At 35.5% G+C, this 23,893-nt stretch overlaps 1 protein-coding gene across 1 annotated transcript in view; it reads right to left on the reverse strand.

Annotated features, from left to right (window-relative positions):
• Positions 1-767: 767 nt before the first annotated feature.
• TRHDE (thyrotropin releasing hormone degrading enzyme) overlaps positions 768-23,893 on the reverse strand; it is a 456,427-nt gene continuing 433,301 nt past the window's right edge. The window contains exons 16-19 of the mRNA XM_055587431.1: positions 16,175-16,342; positions 15,520-15,660; positions 9,398-9,479; positions 768-3,069 (exon numbers count right to left, since the gene is read on the reverse strand). Of these exons, the coding sequence (XP_055443406.1) occupies positions 2,926-3,069; positions 9,398-9,479; positions 15,520-15,660; positions 16,175-16,342 (535 nt within the window). The 3' untranslated portion in view covers positions 768-2,925. The remainder of the gene's footprint in view (positions 3,070-9,397; positions 9,480-15,519; positions 15,661-16,174; positions 16,343-23,893) is intronic.

A 23,893-nucleotide genomic window follows, 5' to 3' on the forward strand; every position in this document is an offset into this window, starting at 1 on the left:
GCATTGGCAGGCAGATTCTTTACTAAGTGCCACCTGGGAAGCACCCAATTATAACATATGGTATAATCTTAATAACCTTGTACGTTTTACTGTTATATTTGTAAATTGCACTATCACAGAAATCTCAGTCGTATGATATAATTATCCTAAAAATAATGTAAACCAAAGTGAGTTTAAATTCCAGTAAAATCCATGTTATTGAAACTGAAGAATCAACTTAACATTCTAGATAATAGCCTTAGAGGTTGTGCTTGTATATGTAAAAAAAATACAACAATTGTAAGAACATTTTAAGGGAAAAGGTGTAAAAATGGGGAAAACTTTTTATTTACAGGTTACCTAGAGATATTTAATACTTAGGATGGTAAACTTTTAGTCCTTTCTAGTTTCAAATAAGTTTCACTGTCATACATATATTGGCACAGTAAAGTTTTAAGCCTAGATGTTGAACTCTTTTAACAATTTGCTATTTCATGCACATATGTGTGTGTGTGTGTGTGTGTGTGTGTGTGTGATTTGTAAGACAGACAACGGAGAGAAAAAAGATAAAAACTCTATGTAGAAAATAGAATTTTATGACTACATTTTACAGAATATTCCAAGAGATACCATTGGTCATTTTATTATTTTGAAAATATTACTCATTTAAACAACTAAAAAAGGTTAAAGCTTGATATAATCTTCAACACTGGAAAGGATAAATCATTGAAAAATATGTAGAACAGAAATTCCATCTCAATGCCATTGATATCACTATACTGTTGAACAGGTATGAGGTATTGAACATTGCACATAATTATACACTTAGGATTTGACATTGTAGTTAAACCAGTTGTTCAAGGCCACTAAAATACTGAAGAGGATTAAAATTATTAACAGTGCAGAGGAAAACAGAACTATAAAACCCCTTTGTAACTCAAAGCTGGAAATGGTGCTTTCACTCAAAAGAATGTCACAATTACCAAGAATTTTCAGTAATTCACGACACAAAACAAGACAGCCACCTCTAATTTTTAACTTTTCTATCAAAAGGAATCCAGTGGTGATATAGTACATATTTTGGACCTGCATGACAGTGATATTTATAACTGATGTTTCAGAACTTACCCCTTAAAGATTTCACATATGTGTGATATGTACTAAATTTCATCACTTCAGATAGATGGGATGACTTTTAGATTTTATATTAAGCATTAGTATGTCTTAGTAACAACACATAGAGTATTTAAAAATCATATATTAATTGAAGTGCTGAAAAAAATATGAGTAATAGCAATTAATTGCTAAAAAGATAAAATTCAACTTTAGATGATACTTGTTCTATGGATTAGGAAATTGCTCCTCTTTATGCAAACTTATAATAAATCTATAGCTCTGGTTTCTAAAATGCCTACTTTCCTCCCCCCAGTGTTCAGTGACTATTGGAGCTAGAAAATATTCTTTCAATGATTTGTAAAATTTGGAGAAGTGTAAAAACCTCAGGAAAACATTAAGTGGTCCACAAACATTTGGCTTATGTGCGATTAGTTGTATTGGCATTTCATAATGGCAAACTTAAAATATGTTCATTTTTGAGTATCTAAGCAGTGCTTGGAGAGCTGGCCTACTGGGTGAGAGTACCATTTAAAAACACTTGTGTTACATAATACACAATCAGGAAAAGTATTCAAAATTCTCAGTTACAACAGAGTGGGCAATGCCAAAGGATGCGCTTTGCTCAAGAAAAGAAACTTTTCATCATAATGGATGGAACAACTGGCATCAAAGATCATTAAAATCCACCTGAAGTAGGGCTGCTTCATGGGGGATTAGAGTCACACAGACCCAAAGATCAACACATGGAGAGAGTTTTTAACTCTCTGGACCCACCCAACATGAAAAAAGTGGAAAAACAAACAAGATGACAAAGAAACACTTTCTCGGCACTGATCATCATTACGTGTGCTCAACTGTTTATGCAATGGGAAGTTTGACTAAGATGATGACAGAATCTATATTTACGAGGTGAGGCTGCTACTTAGGAAAATGAGAAGAGTGTCTGTACGTAAAATTTTGTTTTAGTTCATTTTTATGTAGTAGAATAGACTATTCAGGAAATAGATGAAAAAAAATCTATAACAGGTGAGAAATTTATCAGGAAATTGTCAGGAAGGATAGTACTGAGATAAATTCTTTGAAGCATTTTCAAAGTTTGCATAAGTTTTAAAAAGAGATAAATTTTCTTTGAGGTGAAGTTTTTGCACAAGTGCAGAGTACAGCATACTATATACATATTGGGCTTCCCTATGCACATATACATATGCACACAGAATCTATATGCCTTTTAAAAAACATATACACAGCTTTAACTCAAAGAAAATTAGTAACACAATAATCTTTGCAAGACAATCCAAGTGCTGAAATATATGACACCAATCAAAGGGTGATTTCACCTCTCACATTGCCCAGAACTATGACTATAACTCCCTGTTTTAGTTTTTTCTTTTGTTGCAACACTGATTGTCATAGATAATCTTTGTGCTTTTGTATAATGCCCATCCAGATGTAACATATATTCACATACAACATTGGACATTTTAAATAAGCATGCTGGAACACAGGCAGGACCATACAACCATGCACAACGTTTTCTGAATATGTTTTTCCATACTGACTGCAACGTCAACATGCACCACTATCATATTGGTCCTGTACAGCGAGGAATGTACAGCAGAAGCAGTCACGGCTAGATTCACTTGCAAGAGTTTCTTAAGAGAAGAACACCCAGTAGAGAAACAAAACAGAATGAATAAAACCAAAAACAATTCCTAAAATTAAAAAAAAATTTCCTCCCACATGTTAACACTGAAAATCTGGCCATATTCCTCATTCCACAGCAGGTCTTCTCACAAAATTCTGAGTTGAACTGTTTATAAGAGACACATATTAATGTCTCAGAGCTTTTCCTAGCCATTGGAAAAGCTCATCCTGATAAAGCATTTTCCAGCGTACATTGGCTTCGACAGTTTCCACAGCTCTTGAGAAAGAGGCAGCAGCTACTCCGTCGTAGCTCTTCATAAAGTTCTTTAGCTGGGAACAGAAATAGTAGAATGGTAAACAGACAGCATAAGTTATATGGTCAATAATACTCTAATAACTTTGTATGGGGGCAGATGGTTACTATACTTATCAAGGTGATCGTTTCATAAGGTATGCAAATGTCAGATATATACAGGTATATACAGTGTACCTGAAAATAACACAATATTTTACTATGTTTCAATAAAAAATAAAATGTAAAAATGATAAACTCATGTCTTAAAATGAGCCCATGTCCAACACGTATAAACAAGAATCTATTTGAAAAAAAGTGTCCCAGTCACTACAGAATGTATATTTAATGTGTGGAGTGAGGTAAGTAGGTATATCTAATACATGGGGTGAGCTTATAATGAAATTCAATGAAACAGATTTTATCCATTAGGTGTAATGTAATTTCTTTGGGAACTGAAAGGGAAAAAAAGAATGATAAAACAGTTTAAAGTGTAGCTGCTCAGTCCTGTCCAATTCTTTGCGGCCTCAATGACTGTAGCCCACCAGGCTCCTCTGTCCACAGAATTCTCCAGGCAAGAATACTGGAGCAGGTTGCCATTCCCTTCTCCAGGGGATCTTCCTCATGCAGGGACTGAACCTGGGTCTCCCGTATTGCAGGTAGATTACCGTCTGAGCCACCAGGGAAGCCTAAATAACTCCAAGTTTAGCTTCTTGTTTCATAAATATTAAAGCAGACATATTTAATTCATCTTTCATAATGGGCTGATGAGGTAGCGGCAAAAACTAGTTCTAATAACAAAGCATATCTAATCTACTAGTAGTAGCGTTAGTCATTCAGTCATGTCCGACTCTTTACGATCCCATGGAGCCTGCCAGACTCCTCTGTTCATGGAATTCTCCAGGCAAGAATACTAGAGTCGATTGCCGTTCTCTTTTCCATGGGATCCTCCCAACCCAGGGATTGAACCTGGTCTCCTGCATTGCAGGCAGATCCTTTACTGCTGAGTCACCAGGGAAGTCCCCATAGCTCTGGGCTGGGCTTATTGACAGAGAACATTCAACCCACCAACCGATTTATTATTGGAAATTTTTCTCTGTCTTGTAGCCACCACACTTAATAGCAGCTATATTCTGGAATTTCTATGTCCCAATCTTTCTCAAGGGCATTCCCTCTGCTCCACCTCAGCTGCCACAGTCCTATTCAGAAACCCATCAACCCTGTCACGGGAAGCTCCACCTCTCTCATAGATGAATACAGTGGGCCATCTGCTACCTGATGTCTGAGACCTCTCCCTTATTCCTTCTGGTCTATCTTTTATATTGCCAGTATACATAAATTGGAGTGGATTGCAGTTCCCTTCTCCAGGGGATCCTCCCAACCCAAGAATCGAACCTGGTCTCCTGCATTGCAGGCAGATTCTTTACCGTCTGAGCCACCAGGGAAGCCTGGTGAATATGTGTTATCTAATGTACTAATAGCCTTAACATTGAATACAAGCATTAAAGTTAACTTTTTGTCCAAAGGGAGAAAAATATTCATCTTTTCTAAACAAGTAGTATGAGTGTTTGACACTATCTTTGCTGGCAAAAGAATACCAAAATTATTGAGTAACAACAACAAAAAATAATGATGCTATGAGTACTGGTTGATAAATGACACTGGATCACCTGAGTAACTAGATTTAGAAAGAATGAAGAAGGAATGTTGATTCATTTAGCTAGAGAATTTGAGCTTTAATTAGAATGTGAAAATTTTTAAATGATTTGTCATAATTTTATGGGTATAAGATTTTCTCTAGAGAGCACACACACTTTAGGAATGCACAGGGATTTTATTGCAAGATTAGATACTAGCAGTTTTCCTCTCTGTTTCATATGTCTTAATAATTGGACAATGAATGAATAATTGCATCAATGAATGCAAGGCTTATAGACAAATGTGAAAAATCAACTTGTAACACAGAAGCATTTATATTGTATAATTAGGATGAGGTGAGATTCACCACATGATGGATGCCACATGATGAATATACCAGGAGAGAAATGTCATCAAGATTGACTCGGGGATAGGGGCATGTGTGTTGGGGGGAAGGGTGGAGGGGGTAATTTAAAATGGAGTTATTAATAATTATACTTTTCTGAATTAATCTAGAAATTGGTTCAGGGGTAGCTTGGTTTGTTTATGACAATATTACTTTGATTATATGATAATATTTTTTCAAAGTTTATCCTCTACTTTCCTATAAAGCCAGGTACCTTGGAGCATTAGAAATGGATTATCATATCTCAGAGCTATATTCTTTGTAAGACTTTAAAATCACTATCTTTTAATAACAAACATGAAAAATATTCAATGTGTAACAAAGATTTATCATTGCAGTCCTTAAAACTTATCTGACATCTGACACATACAAAAGAAAGGGGACGAAGGGAAAGGACTGAAATTTATTGATACCTTCAATATATACCTGTGACATGTACACATAGATAAATAGAAGTCTAATGAAAGCATTCGAAACATATTTTTAAACTTAACTAATTTTCTAATAATTCATTTGAATTTACATATTTATGTTCAGATTCATTCAGTTCATATTCCTAAAGCAACAAATAGTACATTTTGATCTATGTTTTGAAATTTGTGTTTTAATTTATTACAAAATATGCACATTACAGTGTATATTTGTATATTATATCTGTTCATTATGGTGGCTTTATTTACATAATATGTCAATCAGGAAAAAAAATTACATCTACTTCTTTTAAACTATGCTCCACATTATTACATATTTTCCTAGGCAGTCAATGAATACTCCAGACAGTAATAAATGACCTTTTGGTAACTTTGACTCTGAGGAGTATGCTCTTGGCCTTTTGATAAAATAGTAAGCCAGCCTGAATACATGAAGGAAAACTCTTGTCTATCTCAAAGGCAAACTGTGAGATTGACTATGAATGTGTTATTGACACAAACACAGTAGGTCGGATTATCCTGCAAGAGAATTCTTAGTAGAAAATGTAACTGGAGTGTCTCTAGAGATTCATTTCTTAAATCACTATTTAAGTGCGCTAAATACTTCCTTTGTGAGCTTGGAGAGCATGACGTGACTGATATGCAGATTAGCCGATTCATCAGAACACAGATGGCCCCTTTGCATAGTTGGCATAAACTGATCTTATGCCTCATGCTCCTCCATGACTCTTCTGGTGAACACGTGGTCAGAACAGCCATGTGATAGGTTCTCAGGCAGGATCATAGCACCTTCCAGACCCTGCCTCACTATCAAGGGCATAGGGTAGGTGGAAGGCATTTGGCACTCCATTTTGCTTATTTTGGCAGTTCTTCAGTAGATGTTTTGCTATTAGTTTTTTTCATTGCACTTCCTAAATATTTATGCTATCATATGCTTTTATTTGAAAATGTTCCAAGTTTAGACATTTCTATAAAACAAAATTTAGTAAGATGTCAGAGTTGTTTGTGTTTCCTGTTCTTCTTAGCATAAAATTTCTAGACACGTTTGTTAATTTATCTATTTAAAAACATTTCAGTATTTGAAAAAATTCTTAACTTAGGGTACACTAGACCCTAAAACTCACAAAATAATTTGTAATGTGCAACACATAATATACTCTTAGTAACTATGGAACTATCTAAGTGAGTCGAATTAGCTATTGCCTGTTAATGAGGTTTATATTTTCAACACTAAAACTGTAAATGGGATGCCCGTGATGCACAGGAGCTGTGTTCTTTCATGACAGTGTTGTGTATAAGGCAAAACAAACAAACAAACAAAAAACAAAGAGTGCTGCAGAGGATGGCTGAATGAACATCAGTATGAAAAATGGCGAGGGCCTCTGAGAGTCGATGAGGTTGTACTTCCATTAGTTTAAAATTAAGGAAATGATGTATGGCTTCATGGAGAAATACTGTTCAAATCACTAGAGCCATATAATTAAAAAGAAATGGCCAGTTTCAGGTTCTAGAATGACGCTTTGGGGAAGGACCACAGAACAATGTAAGTGTCTCTACTGAGTGCCCCCAAAGCTGATGGGGATCATTAAAATCTCAAATCAGCTTTCAGAATTCATAAAGATGCCAATTCCCTTTTGATCTGTAAACTTTTGAAAATAAGAATATGCTCTAGACAAAAAGAGCACATTGGCTTTTCTGTTTACAAGGCTCGTTGGATATGGGAAAATGAGACTGAAATTTCCTCAGCCCCTTCTAATTTATGGAAGGCAATCATCAGCAATACAAACTATCCCCCCTCCCACCCAACAACAGTGGTCCACAGTCTTACAGTCAATGATTAGAGAGCAAAAGTGTGGGAAAGCCGCAGGCTGCAGTTGTTAAATTAGAAAGGCAGTGCAAGTAGCTGTGTCCTGGAGGGCTTCATCTCTCAGGCTACGGAAAGCTTGTGTTGTGAAATTAGTTGCTTCTCAGATAATGGAATAAAAGCCACAGTTGAGTTTCAGTTTCCAGATGACACATTTCATTACAGGGGTATCTTAGAACATTTCACATGGCAATTAAATCAAGTGTAAAAAGTTAAATATGTAAGTGAAATATGTAAAGCAAAATGGCCATCATATGATAAAACTAATTTAAATGTCGGCTTAAAATATGTTTTTCCATGGGTTGGGTTATCACCAAAGCAAGGGGAAATGAAAGAGTTAGAGAACAGAAGAAGAGGAAGAGAGAACAGGAGAGACACAATGGAAGAGGAAGACAGGAGAAGAAAGGAAGCCAAAATGAAGACAGGGGAGAAGGGAGGAGAGGAGAGATTTTTCACTTTTTTGTTCACTTCAATGTCTGCACAAGTTGTCACTAAATGAGTCTTTCATTCCCAGATTATTGAATGCAAAATCAAAGAGTTAAAACTACTTCATTTAAGCCATTAGCTTAATAGTTCTTTCTTTTTGCTTCCTTTGGATATTAAAGAATCCCTTCTCTCTTAGGTTCCTAATAAAAAATATAGCAAAACATGAACTAGGGCTTTCAAATCCAAATCTTTCAGGGCTGGGAACACATGTAGCAGGGATAAAAATAGAATTCAAGTTATTACAATCAGAGACTTAGTTTAGCTCATGGTGTGAAAGAATCCAAGTTGGTGCGTGGAAGATGATCATACAAAATTGGGCAATATTCGGAGATATTAAGGACGGAGGAAGGCTGATGCTTCTGGGGGAACCTTGCTCAATGGGATTGGCTCTGGGTCACAGCATCAGGCTTTCTGTCAGTGAAAACTGAAGAAACCGTGATTCTCAATGGTATACCTCAGCTATATTTTATAATTATAGGTGAGGAGAGGCTAAACAGTGATAAATATTTGAAGTCCAATTCATTTTAATCAGTGAAATATTTAGCTCCTTCCTCCTACCTAGTTACACACCCCCAATCTCACATCCCTCTATTAGAAATGTGAATTAATGGTCACAAAACAAGCTGGTTTAAATTCCGGAGACGTAAACCAGAGAAAAAAGAAAATGTTAGATATTCTGAAAACTGGACTTCAGTCCTTAAGAAAAAAATAAGTTCAGTTTCATTCATGAAATTCACTTGTGACAGTATTCAGCAGAATTTTAAACTATTAATCTTAAATATGTTGTCAGATATAGTTACTTCCAAATGTATGAATTTATTCTATTTAACAAATCAGATAGCATGAAGCATATTATCTTATCCAATTATCATTCTTTGTATAGACCTGACCATAAAGCAATGAGACTCAAGGCCTGTACCTCAACAGCAATCTTAGTTCTGCATATCTGAATGCTGAGTCATTGTGACAGATAGTTTTAATGTTCCAAGGATCCTAAACTGGGCTCACAGAGTCAAATGAGGAGCAGCTGATTGGGAAGATTTCTAGAGTACATTTGGAGTCTCCTGTTTTGAGAATCACTGGGGCTTCCCCAGTGGACAATGGAAAAGAATCTGTCTGCAATGCAGGAGACCCAGTTTTGATCCCTGTAGGGAAGATCCCCTGGAGAAGGAAATGGCAACAGATTCCAGTATGCTAGCCTGGGAAATCCCATGGACACAGGATCCTGGTGGGTTATAGTCCATGGGTCGCAAAGAGTTGATCATGACTTAGTGACTATACAACAACAAACAACATTTTGAGAATCATTACATTCAAGCACCTTTCCCAGGCTTAATATTTAATGTTTAATATGTTAGAAACATTTTTGCAAATAATGACTGAAGTAGTCTTTAGCATGAATGTGTATATGTGTGCATGTATATGTGTGTGTGTACTTTAAAGGAATGAGTATGAATTTACTGGAAAGAAATGGTTGAAGTCTATCTATAATTTCATAAGTTTACAAAAGAAAAATATTACATTCATCTTAAAATATTTACCTCTTTCAGTTCACCTTCAGTATTAAGAAATTCTGTAACACCACTGATAAGTTTGGAATTCATAAATAATGCTTCTCCATACCTTGAAAGATTTAAAAAAAAAAAGTCTTAATGTTAAAAAAGTAAAATGTAAAAAAATTTAGGAAATACTACTACACAGATTTTTTAGAATCCTTCTCATGAGCTCCATCCCATCTCTTAATGCTATTCAAGGCCATTTCCCTAGGGAGTGGAGAGGTGCAAAGAGCTGTGGCTATGGGACGTCATCAAGTCATCCTGATTTGGCTCACAGTGTTTCAAAGAGATCTACATTATCGTAAATTTTTAAAAAGGGAGTCCTATGATATTATAATTAGGAATTACTATTACATTTCCAATGTGAGGCCTGAAGAAAAAGTATTTTAAAACTTTTAATTTTAAAGCAACCTGGGTCACTGTAAATAAGGATTCCACCAAAAGAAACACGACTGCAGAACCAACTTTTGGAATTATCCATAGGTCACAGAAATCCTTTGGTCTGGTCAGCCCAAACTGATGTTGGCATTATTTTCTACTTCATTCCTAGAAACTAAGCCAACTTTCTCAAAAAGGCTCCCAAAAGATTAGCATTTTTTTCATATGAGTATTAAAAAAAAACACTGAATTTTTCCTTTGAATTTTACAATCTTTGTATCACAAGCATAATTATTTGACTCATGACCTAAGGTAAGAATACTATGTATCAGCAAGCTGAAAAGATTTTTCCTTTTATTGATTTGTGTCTCCTGTGCTAAGGGTACCTATCACAGGATATCGTACTCTTTGAAATTTTAAAAAAAAGCAGTACACTAGGCTAAACTGGAGGCTCGATCAAAATGGCTGAGTAGAAAGACCCTGAATTCACCTTCTCCTATGAACATGTCCAAAATACAACTACATAAAGAACCTAAGAATGACTTACCGTCTATTCATTGATGATAAAAACCCTAAACAAATGAGTGGGAATGCACATAAACATAATAAAGGTCATATATGACAAGCCCACCTTTAATATCACACTGAATGGTGACAAATCAAAGTATTTGCTCTGAGATTGGGAACAAGGTAAGAATGACCATTCCACAACTTTTAGTCAACATAGTGTTGGGAGTTCTGGCCAGAGCAAACAGATAAGAAGCATAAATGAAAGGAATCCAAACTGGAAAGGCAGAAGTAAAAGTTTCACTGGTTGCAGATGACGTTATACTATATGGAAAACCCTAAAAACTACACACACACACACAAAATTATTAGACTATGTGAATTCAGTAAAATAGAAGGATACAAAATTAGTAACAGAAATCAGTTGCATATCTACACACTAATACTGAACTATCATAAAGAAAAGTCGAGAAATTTTTTAAAGTACACTAAAGATAAGATTATGAGTTTTTAAAAGCAAAAGTCCAGCCATCATTACAGGAGGCTTTCTAATGCTGTCCCTATCTGTGAACTCCTTATTGCCAAATTCAGACTTAAATTGAAGAAAGTAGGGAAAACCACTAGACCATTCAAGTATGACCTAAATCAAATCCCTTATGATTATACAGTGGAAGTGAGAAATAGATTTAAGGGACTAGATCTGATAGAGAGAGTGCCTGATGAACTATGGACTAAGGTTCGTGACATTGTACAGGAGACAGGGATCAAGACCATCCGCATGGAAAAGAAATGCAAAAAAGCAAAATGGCTGTCTGGGGAGGCCTTACAAATAGCTGTGAAAAGAAGAGAAGCGAAAAGCAAAGGAGAAAAGGAAAGATATAAACATCTGAATGCAGAGTTCCAAAGAATAGCAAGAGGAGATAAGAAAGCCTTCCCCAGCAATCAATGCAAAGAAATAGAGGAAAACAACAGAATGGGAAGACTAAGGATCTCTTCAAGAAAATCAGAGATACCGAAGGAACATTTCATGCAAAGATGGGCTCGATAAAGGACAGAAATGGTATGGACCTAACAGAAGCAGAAGATATTAAGAAGAGATGGCAAGAATACACAGAAGAACTGTACAAAAAAGATCTTCATGACCCAGATAATCACGATGGTATGATCACTGACCTAGAGCCAGACATCCTGGAATGTGAAGTCAAGTGGGCCTTAGAAAGCATCACTACGAACAAAGCTAGTGGAGGTGATGGAATTCCAGTTGAGCTATTCCAAATCCTGAAAGATGATGCTGTGAAAGTGCTGCACTCAATATGCCAGTAAATTTGGAAAACTCAGCAGTGGCCACAGGACTGGAGAAGGTTAGTTTTCATTCCAATTCCAAAGAAAGGCAATGCCAAAGAATGCTCAATCTACTGCACAATTGCTCTCATCTCACACGCTAGTAAAGTAATGCTCAAAATTCTCCAAGCCAGGCTTCAGCAATATGTGAACCGTGAACTTCCTGATGTTCAAGATGGATTTAGAAAAGGCAGAGGAACCAGAAATCAAATTGCCAACATCTGCTGGATCATGGAAAAAGCAAGAAAGTTCCAGAAAAACATCTATTTCTGCTTTATTGACTATGCCAAAGCCTTTGACTGTGTGGATCACAATAAACTGTGGAAAATTCTGAAAGAGATGGGAATACCAGAACACCTGACCTGCCTCTTGAGAAATTTGTATGCAGGTCAGGAAGCAACAGTTAGAACTGGACATGGAACAACAGACTGGTTCCAAATAGGAAAAGGAGTTCGTCAAGGCTGTATGTATATTGTCACCCTGTTTATTTAACTTATATGCAGAGTACATCATGAGAAACGCTGGACTGGAAGAAACACAAGCTGGAATCAAGATTGCCGGGAGAAATATCAATAACCTCAGATATGCAGATGACACCACCCTTATGGCAGAAAGTGAAGAGGAACTCAAAAGCCTCTTGATGAAAGTGAAAGTGGAGAGTGAAAAAGTTGGCTTAAAGCTCAACATTCAGAAAATGAAGATCATGGCATCTGGTCCCATCACTTCATGGGAAATAGATGGGGAAACAGTGGAAACAGTGTCAGACTTTATTTTTCTGGGCTCCAAAATCACTGCAGATGGTGACTGCAGCCATGAAATTAAAAGAGGCTTACTCCTTGGAAGGAAAGTTATGACCAACCTAGATAGCATATTCAAAAGCAGAGACATTACTTTGCCAACAAAGGTTCGTCTAGTCAAGGCTATGGTTTTTCCAGTGGTCGTGTATGGATGTGAGAGTTGGACTGTGAAGAAGGCTGAGTGCCGAAGAATTGATGCTTTTGAAGTGTGGTGTTGGAGAAGACTCTTGAGAGTCCCTTGGACTGCAAGGACATCCAACCAGTCCATTCTGAAGGAGATCAGCCCTGGGATTTCTTTGGAAGGAATGATGCTGAAGCTGAAACTCCAGTACTTTGGCCACCTCATGTGAAGAGTTGACTCATTGGAAAAGACTCTGATGCTGGGAGGGATTGGGGGCAAGAGGAGAAGGGGACGACAGAGGATGAGATGGCTGGATGGCATCACTGACTCGATGGACGTGAATCTGGGTGAACTCCGGGAGTTGGTGATGGACAGGGAGGCCTGGCATGCTGTGATTCATGGGGTTGCAAAGAGTCAGACATGACTGAGTGACTGAACTGAACTGAACTGAATTTCAAATATCAAGGAAGAAAGCAATTTTAGGCAGAGAACCAACATACACAAGTCAAGGAGGTGTGAAACACCACGGTGTGTGCCAACAACTACATGCATTTGGTACTGAGGGTATAAACTGTGAGACTGAGGATAACAGAATAAGAGGTAAAAGCGTCAATAAGACAGGAGCTTAGATTTTCAACATGGCACAGAGTATTGAAGGCTTTACAGGAGGAAATGTCATTTTTGCTTTTCAGAGAGATTCTTGGGACAAAGGGAAGTGGTGGGTGTGTGTGTGTCCACGCATGCATACATGTGTGCGTATATGTGGCAGCATATGTAATTAGAGACAGGAGACAGTCATTAAGAGTACTAACAAGGGATAAGAACCTTCACTAAGGCAGTGGTAGTAGGAAAGACAGGAAGAATTCAAGAAACATTTAGGAATTGTCAAACTGATAGGACCTCAAGTCTAAATGTTACTTTTTACATATATCAAGGAAAAAGGAGAACTATATGTAGATATCCAGGTGGTGGATGGCCATCTATTTACTGAGGAATCAAGACATAGAAAATGATGGTTTAGCTTTGCAGGTACACCTCAGTAGGGGATCTCAACAAAAAAAACATCTTCCATAGAGTGATGCTTAGGTGAAATATCTGAGCTAGAGGTGTAGATTTTGGAGTGATTCAAACTGTGAGAGTAGATGGCAACTAAAACCAGGGAGAATCTGCAGGCCAAGTAGTAAGGAGAACCTTGGACTGTTCCCTCAGGAACTTTGATGTTCCAAGATGGACAAGGGAGTGGAAGATGAAGAAGACAATCCTGTTTGTCAAGATAAACACAGCTCTATCTGTAGAAATGTTGAAACTTCACCTTTCTACTTTTTTGAAAATTAACTTTAGTTTGAGAGCGGTCTTAGGTTTATGGAAAAACTGAGCAGAAAGTTGAGTTCCCACGTGCCTCTTCCTCCCTTTTCAGAGTTGTAGCTAATATTGATGTCCAGCTAATTAAACAAAGAGGTCATTAGACTGAGGGGGTTCTAATGTTATCTCTCTTTTTACCTTTTGGTTAGAGATGATGTACTTTCAGTGAAACAAAACAAACGTATCAGGAACCGAATATTTTAGGTAGGGACTATGAACTATATAGGCATTATACAGAACTCTGATTTACAAAACCACTCCCTAAAGAGAGACTCTGCATTGGTAGATATTTGATACTCTTTAAAGTCAAATGCTTGTACATATATATTAATTCCATCTTGTGTCTGATTATTCCTTATACTATGTGCATGACATCAAAGCAAGTGTAAATCATTCTAATTTCTGAGCTGAAAATACAAGAAATAGAAAGAAAAACAATGTGCCATCTAGGAATATTAGTGCTTTCTAACAATTAAATATCTACAGATAGAAATATATTTTATTATTAAAAATAAATTCAAACTGAACTCATTATACAAGGTCAACCAATAACTGTGTACTTTTAAAAAATAAAATTTATATACCAGCTTTTAAGAGATAGAATAGTGGGTATGCTAAATGTCTGGGAACATTTAAGTTTGAGAACATGTAGCATTTACATGCTCTATAATAAATTTAATTTTTAAATACCATAGAAATTATCAGAGTAATACATTAACATTTATTATAATATATTTAAATATATAATGAAATATTTTCTAAAACAGAGTCTGAAGTATTCTCAACATGAAGCAAGATGGCTCAGGAATGAATTCTACTGCATCTAGAATTATACAGTGATTCAAACATCCCTTCTCTATATCATGGCTTTACTTCAGATGTTTTATGATATTTATATTTTTAAATATTTAAACAATTGTATAGACGCAATTAAAGTTTTCTTGTTCTGTGTGTGTGTGTTAGTCACTCAGTCGTGTCCGACTCTCTGTGACCCCATGGGCTGCAGCCCGCCAAGCTTCTCTGTCCATGGAATTCTCCAGGCAAGGACACTGGAGTGGGTTGCTATTTCCTTCTCCAATGTGAATTTTAGTAGAAGTATTTTAGTCGCTAAGTTGTTTCCGACCCTTACGACCCCACAGACTGTAGCCCACTATGTTCCTTTGTCCATGGGATTCTCCAGGCAAGGATACTGGAGTGGGTTGCCATTTCCTTCTCCATTTCTTGTTCTAATACCATTATATATGATTCATAAATCATTTTTTCTACAACACACTCAGGATATCGGATTTTAATGATACAATTTCTTCAACCTAAGACAGTTTGATAGATTTTCTGGGAAAGCTGCAATGCTAAACCTTTTCACTCTGCACATTTCCATACATAATTATGGTTATCAATCTTTTATAAATGAATAATGTTATAGAACTGTTAAATTAATTCTGAGCTTCACAGGAGTGGCAACGCCCATCTTGGCTGACTACTTCAAAATCTAATTCTATTATCTGGATCTTGCTTCTACCACAAAAAGTTGGGTCTTTATCTCTCAGATATCACCTTTGATTTACTCACTCCAGTAAGAATGATTGAACTCTTATTTTTACCTGGTATTTAATATCTTCCATTTATCTCTAAAAAACTTCCAGGCAAGGTCTCGGCCATGTGGATTTCGAGCTACATGGATTATCACATCAATTGCATCTTGATCCAGAACCACCTCAGAATTCAGTGATAGATTTAGAAGCCTTTAAGGATAGAATTGCAGGGAAATTTTAGTTTAATAACAAACTTTTCTTTACTTATAAGAATTATATGATTTGTTATCACAATCTTCAAAGAATAGTCCATGTAAACTTTACTAATAAAAATTTATCAATAGAACAATTCTGTGTTTATAAAAGGAAGAAGAACAAACTCATAACATTTTAATTGATATATTAATTAATGTCTGAAAAAATCTTGTAGGTGGTTAAATCATTATTCTGATTTAATGATGAAAATTTGCTTTAAAAATTCATTTTAATAAATACTTCAATTTTATAATGAAATATTATCTTACATACATATAAATAACATAAAATAGAAACAAACCTTTCAAATCAACAAGCTTTCATCATATTAATATCTCAGTTTTCTTTAGCTCTAGAATGATATATTTTAGAGTAACTAGCATATTTAAGGAAATAAAAACAAGTTCAGTACAATTTGATTAACAGAGAACACTCTCATTATACAAATTTAAACATTTAATTGACCCACCTATTTAATAAATTCCTGTCATCACTGCAAGTTAAGGCTTCCAATAATATTTTCTTTTCAGAAATGGCTGTGGTAGAGTGGAATTTCATCCATATGAATTCCCAGACATCCTCATCCAGTAGTGAAACTCCTGTACAGTAGACGATGTCTCTAACATTTAGTGGTATTCTAAAGAAGCAACCCATGGCGGTTTTCTGTTAATTAAAAGCTTCATAATATTGAAAATAAAGACAAATGCTGCCTTATTACAGTCAGGTTTTTAAAAGATGGTTTTGTTAACTAGATTTACCTGAAAGACAATAATACCATATAGTAACAATATTCAAACTATTCACAACTGAATGAATAAAAGAATATATTTTATTTAATGATAGTCGTGAATGCAATTTTTCCACTTTTGAAATTATATGGACAAAAATCAGAACATAAAGCGTTTTTTTTTTTAAACTTTTTATCTTATAGGAGTCAGACATAAATGTTTAAAGAAATACAAACAAGGTATCTTATATTTCAACCAACATAAATATACTTATGCTCTCAGAATTATTAGACCCAGAATGATGAGAAAATACTGGATGAAGATGAAACAAATACCTCATAAATTCTGACACATTATTTTTCTAAAATTATTATTCTCAAATACCTCTCCGAATTTGGGAAGCTAGAAGATGACTAACACAGATAATAAATAAAACATAAGTAGCAAAATTTGAGAATGTAGAAAACTCTTGTTCCTATGTTTATAAAAGTGACTATAAAACATAAACTAAATTTTGAATTTGACTTCAAACTAAATGTTATGGAGGGAAACTCTTAGTCAATTTAATTAATCTTGGCTAAATTTTGAATTTGACTTCAAACTAAATGTTATGGAGGGAAACTCTTAGTCAATTTAATTAATCTTGGTTATTTATAAGCTATAAATTCTCATGGGTACATTGTCATGGCAATTAGTTTTTTACTAAATATTATTCTTTCAAGTTTTTATATATTTCCCACATTTTAAAAAACTCAGATCTCTGAAAGAATACTCCACTACAGTAAAAAGTTAAAAATGCATTTCTCTTTGTATAATATTTAGTAATCTATTATTAAAATTTCTCATTTATAATTTGAATGTGACTAATAATAAGAAATGTTTTCTCTGTATAACAAGATGAAAATCTCTTTTAAATATTTAGGACCTTGACGGCCCAAACACTGCTTTGGTTAAAGGAGAGCTTAGAAAACAGGAGGAGGCATCTGCATGACTACAAATGAGATGGTCATCACTCTGCTGGGAAAGGTCCATACAGTCAAAACTACGGTTCTTCCAGAGGTCATGTACGGATGTGAGAGTTGGACCATACAGAAGGCTGAGGGCCAAAGAATGGATGTTTTCAAACTATGATGCTGGAGAAGACTCTTAAGAGTCCCTTGGACAGCAAGGAGATCAAACCAATCAATCTTAAAGGAAATCAACCCTGAGTATTCACTGGAAGGACTGATGCTGAAGATGAAGCACCAATTCTTTAGCCACCTGACTTACTGGGAAAGACCCAATGCTGGGAAAGATTGAGGGAAGGAGGAGATGGGGACAACAGAGGATGAGATGTTTGCACTGAATCACTCACTGGACATGAGTTTGAATAAACTCAGGGAGATGGTGAAGGACAGGGGAGCCTGATGTGCTGCAGATCATGGGGTAGCAAAGAGTCAGACATGATTTAGTAACTGAAAACAACAAAGGTGATCTTCATCTTTTTTTGTTAAGCAGCTAAGTAGGCTACAATCAAGATATTAAAGATTGTGTATCAGGATACCAAATGTGTAGAGTTGTTAGTACTATCATACAAAATTCAGTTCCCAGAAATGGCTAAAACTACATCACTCTGTCTCTTCCTACCAATAACTAAATTGTTTGGAGAAACGTTACTTTAGTCTTGCTGACTGAGTCTTTTCTTTCTTTGTAGTATTTGAAGGCAAACATTTTATTTGTTTGATTTGTTTTGTTTTTGAAGAAACAAAGAAGTATAGATATCAGGAGAAGCCAGTAAAGAGTTTCATACCTCTCTCAGCCCTGGAATCCCTTGAAGAAAGTACCCAGAATAGTATTCCTAAAGGTGGTGAAACCTTATTCCCCCTGCTCTGTTCATGCCCAGATTGGGCTTTGCTGGTGGCTCAGTAGGTAATGAATCCACCTTCATTGCAAGAGACCTGGGTTTGATCCCTGGGTCAGGAAGATCTCCTAGAGAAGGGAATAGTTACCCACTCCAGAATTCTCGCCTGGAGAATCCCATGAACAGAGCAGCAAGAGTTGGTAACAACTGCGTGTATAAAACTTTTTAATTTGCACACAGCACATCTGAAAACACTAAGGAGACATTACCATCACATTTTGAAGAGTGCATCAGTCCTGGTAGATACAAAAATGCCTCCATCTTTACTAACTGCCATAAGAAAGTAAAAAAATCTAGTCTTTTGTTAAATCAACAGCTAGAAAAGTGAATGAATCTTTTCCTCCAAATATTACAGGCTATAGAGCATAATACTGTATTACTGTCATGATTTTGGCCAAGAGATTGCTATAAAAATTTGCCAGAATTAACAATAAAATGTCTACTTAAATCATCAACTCAAGGATCGATATATATTAGATCTAATATTAGACCTAATAATAAGAGCTTATTTTTTCAAATACATTTTTAAGCAATTAATATAACAAAAAGTTCAAGGATAGAGACCACTGAATGAGGTTTGTTACTGCTTAGGAAACCAGTCTCCAATATTAAGCAGAAAGGCATACAGAAATATAAAAAAGGCAAAAGAAAGAAAGAAAAAGAAAAAAGTAGACATTAAACTATGTTCCTTAGAAATAACTTGTGTCGTGTACTATAGTCCTTAGCAACAGTCCATAGTTTTGTAATTCAGTAGTTACTCCTGGCTGATGATGAACAATGTAAGAGGCAGGCACACATGAATAAATGGACTGGTTGGTACAAAGTCCTAAAGCGTGGCTTTAAGGGGCATCAGAAATAGAAAATAAGACTTTCATGCAATACTGCATTCCAGGTTACCTATCTTATTTTATCTGGACTATACAATAATATCATGATATTTGTATTATAATAAACTTCATTTTGCAAGAGAGGAAACTTTTCTGAGAGAGAATATTTTGCACTGTAACAACTATAAAGTTGAAAACCAGGATGACTTATACATGAAAATCTTTCCTCTTTCTAGCAGCTTAGAGATGGCTAATGATGATGAAAATAAAATATATTGATTTCTGTTAGTAATAATAATCAGTAATTGTCACCGAATGTTGATATTTCTTGTTCAATAAAACACTATCTTATAGAAAATAAGAACAATAAAAATTTTTAAACAGAAAAAAATATATCCCTTAAAGGGATACAATCACCAAACCCTGGATTTAATGAGTAGCCTAGCAAAGTAATACCAGTGCAGCCAGTCTATAATTCCCTTAATGCTGAACTGGCTGAAGCTGTCACTTCTACCCTCTCTTTTTCATTACTTTCTTTAATCCACAGTTTGATCAGTCATCTTTGAGAAATATTCAACACCAGCAAGAACAGTTTTCCAACAATAAGCTTCCATTCTGTTCACCAGAATCAAAGCGACACTTGTTAAAACAGCCTCTGGGTGACTGAAAAGACATAGGCGGAGGTGCATTTATAGGGATGTTGTGTAGCAGTATGGTCATGCACAGAGCGAGGAGAAGAATCTTGAAAGGGCACCAGGAAGGAACTGCTGGATGAAACAACAAGATAGATCATCCTGAAGGAAGCTAACAAAAGTTGTCCTGGCAAAGGAGGCCTTTGAAAGCAAAGCTGTCCAGAATAGGGGCAAATTCTGTTTTTGAAGCGGCAGCCTCAAACCAAGAGACAGATCATGCAATTTGGACGTGCTCTGCAAGAACCCACAGGTCAAGTTTCAGGCTCATGAGCAGCTGTCTCCCTATGCATAGCAAATGCATCAAATTTGATGTTGATGAAAATGAGACCCTCATATATTTACATATATAATCTAAAGCCTGTTGATGATCTATTGAAAAATAGCCCTTATTCTCAGTTATACAGGGCTTCCCTGATGGCTCAGTGGGTAAAGAATCTGCCTGCAATGCAGGAGACACATGCATTGCGAGTTCAACTGCTGGGTTGGGAAGATCCCCTGAAAGAGGAAATGGCAATACACTCCAATCAATATTATTGCCTGGAAAATCCCACGGAGAGAGGAGCCTGGCAGGCTACAGTCAATGGGGTTGCAAAAGAGTCGGATACAACTGAGCAGGAGCACAAGGATGTCAGCTACAAATCCTCAAACTTAAGGAAAGAAATGGCTCTATCAGCAGATACTGGGAGGTACACTTGTTTAAAGATTCATAAGCCTCCTTAGAAGAGCAAGGACAGAGTGGATTAGCCAGAAAATACTGCTCTGATTTTTCTAGTATTTCTTCCCAACCCATCAGCTTCTTATCTTCCTTACCCACCTACCAGTTAAAGAATCAATATCTGGGTCATAAAATTACTTATACTCATCACTGAAAATAAAACAAGATGGGTGAGCACTAAACTTGCCAAAGGCCCTTGGTTCCCAATGATTTCCATTGTTAACAGAACCCCCTTTCATTGCTAAATTTGTAAAGATGTTCTAATAACACTTTAGCAAAATGATTGCTCTGGGGACAGTTTAAGATCTCTTTGTATAAACCAAAGTCATTAGGAACAAATGAAAAAGCTCGTTTGTTTGTAAAGCATAAGCTGAAAAACCCACAGTACCCATAGTTATGAATAGTACAAATAAGTCCTGTGAGATTCTTGATATTAGAATTACAGGGAGGGAGAACATGGAAATTGTTTATGAAAATGTGAATATCCTCACAGTCATATCTCTTTAATTGCTGCCTCGGAAGTAAATCTTTTAGTGGAATTTGATCATGTGGGAAGGAAAGCTGTGCTTGTTTTTCTCTAGGTATGGTATGCATTGCATACAGGATTAGAGAACTGGACTTTCCTAGCTGCCTTCCTACAAGATGAATGAGCCAAAAAAGGAAGTGCTTTTATCTTTCTAGGGCACTAACACTGCAGAAATGATTACCTAATTAGTCTAACTGTACTATATTTTTTATTCTTCTCTCATTTTAAATAGCATGATGACAGAGTTCATTTGTATGTAAAAGTTCTGAAATTATACAAGTTGCATATATCATGTTGAAATAATTTTTTATATTTTGGTGATATGTTTAATCTTTTTTTTACCTTGCCAAAAGCAAATGCCTAAGAACTAAAAACTTTGAGGTAGAAATTAAAAAATTAAGTACTGGGAAGTTTAAAGGCATCTACCTTTAGGAAAAAATTTTTACAGAGTTAAATAGTAATGGTGATGTAATGGGACTAATATTTTAAAACATAGTAAATTTGTACTTTAGTTATTAAATGGAAAATTGTGAAGTAGGCTGGTAAATTAACACAAATAACTAGAAAAATTTCCAAAGTTTTTGCTACGGAAGTTTTCATTGTTGCATTTTTTAAGGTGAAAAATCAGAACATCTAAGAGAGAGGATATATGTATACCTATGGCTGATTCATGTTAAGGTTCGACAGAAAACAACAAAATTCTGTAAAGCAATTATCCTTCAATAAAAAAATAAATTAAAACAAAATAACAGTAAAGAATTTGTTTAAGATATAAATAACAACCAAGAATTACATCATAGATTAATATTGAATGCTATGGTAAAATACTTTATCTAATGTGATGAAATGTATTATTAAAGACAGAGTATTATACATATATTAATATAATATCTCTATGCTAATCTAAAGAAAAATGATAATTTGTATGTTAGAAGAAAGACTGAAAGGATAAATAAGAGAATATTAACATTAGCTTCTGGGATTGGGGATTATAAGTAATTAGAATTTTTAAGTGCATGTATTTCAAATTTAATGATTTAATAACTTTTACAGTTACTTTGGAAATAAATAAGTGTATAATTACATTTATAAAGATAAAATTCTTGGAATAAAATATATTTCAATATAAAATGCTATTACTAATACATAAAAATAATTATGATGATACAGTTAAAATATATCCCAGGGGAAAATTACACTTACCAAAAGAGAAAAGATCACTTTAAAATAAAATTTTGGTGCTTAATCATGATATGGGTTCATCTAAGCAGGTTTTTAGTAGACCTAATTGGACTAGTAACTGTCTTTAGTATTAGGCAAGTCAAGGTCATTGCTTTGGGCTTCACTTTTTACCCTAATTGGACAAAGGCTTTTAAAGTACATGAGTTCTAAGGTCCCTTCCTGCTCTGTTAGTACAAAGCTTATTTTCATTAGTGGTTGTATTAACTTTGAAATGTGCATTTAATTATTTTCAAAGACAATAAAAAAGATTTTTCAAATCACAGCCTCTTCTTTCAGTGGCACTACACATGCCATTGATACAGAGTGGGCCTACCACTTAATTCATTGTAATTAATTTTCAGTTAACTACATCATTTGAAATATCATTTACCTATTCTAACTAAAAATTAAAAGATAGCCATGGTTGAGGCTTCCTCCACCAACATTCTATATCTTGTTCTGTCTTATACTTACAAACACTCTTACTTCTTTCAGGGCACACAGTCCTAGACTTTAAAATATCTGACTGAAAAATAACCTGCATTATCAAAGGCTGACCCTGTCCATTTTGTCTTCTACCCTCATTTCTCATTCTATCTTGATCCCTTGGTCCCTTGGCTGCTGCTAAAAAAGTCATAGTGAATAAAAATTAAAGCTATATAGAAGGAATGTCTGACTTTGCACCTTCTTGTCAGTCTCATCTGGAAAATGGGAATAATAATTCCTTAGAGCATTGTTGCAATGATTAAATGAAATAATGTTTCATTTGATATTCACATGAAAATGGTGCATATCAAGAGTTCAGTATGGACTTCAGATAAATATTGTGCATAGCCAAATACAGGGGACATAGAAAATTGTCTACATTCATAGAAAATAGGTATGAACATAGAAAGTAGGTAACAATAACATTCATCATTCTCTTCATCATTTTTATTGCTACTATTATTAAGATGCTGTGGCAACAAATATTCCTATCATTCTCAAATGAGTACTGGACTAAAAAGAAAGCAAAAATAAAAGTTTCAGCCAACCTTGCTAAAAATGAAGGATTAATTATAAAGGTCATGAATGACATACATCTCAGGTTTAAAGCATTACAATAAAATCATATCAGATCAGTTGCTCAGTCGTGTCCGACTCTTTGCAACCCCATGAATCGCAGCACGCCAGGCCTCCCTGTCCATCACAAACTCCTGGAGTTCACCCAAACTCATGTCCATCAAGTTGGTGATGCCATCCAGCCATCTCATCCTCTGTCGTCCCCTTCTCCTCTTGCCCCCAATCCCTCCCAGCATCAGAGTCTTTTCCAATGAGTCAACTCTTCACATGAGGTGGCCAAAGTACTGGAGTTTCAGCTTTAGCATCATTCCTTCCAAAGAAATCCCACGGCTGATCTCCTTCAGAATGGACTGGTTGGATGTCCTTGCAGTCCAAGGGACTCTCAAGAGTCTTCTCCAACACCACACTTCAAAAGCATCAGTTCTTAGGCGCTCAGCCTTCTTCACAGTCCAACTCTCACATCCATACATGACCACTGGAAAAACCATAGCCTTGACTAGACGAACCTTTGTTGGCA

This window comes from Bubalus kerabau, chromosome 1, assembly GCF_029407905.1.
Source record: "Bubalus kerabau isolate K-KA32 ecotype Philippines breed swamp buffalo chromosome 1, PCC_UOA_SB_1v2, whole genome shotgun sequence".
Lineage (NCBI taxonomy): Eukaryota > Metazoa > Chordata > Mammalia > Artiodactyla > Bovidae > Bubalus > Bubalus kerabau.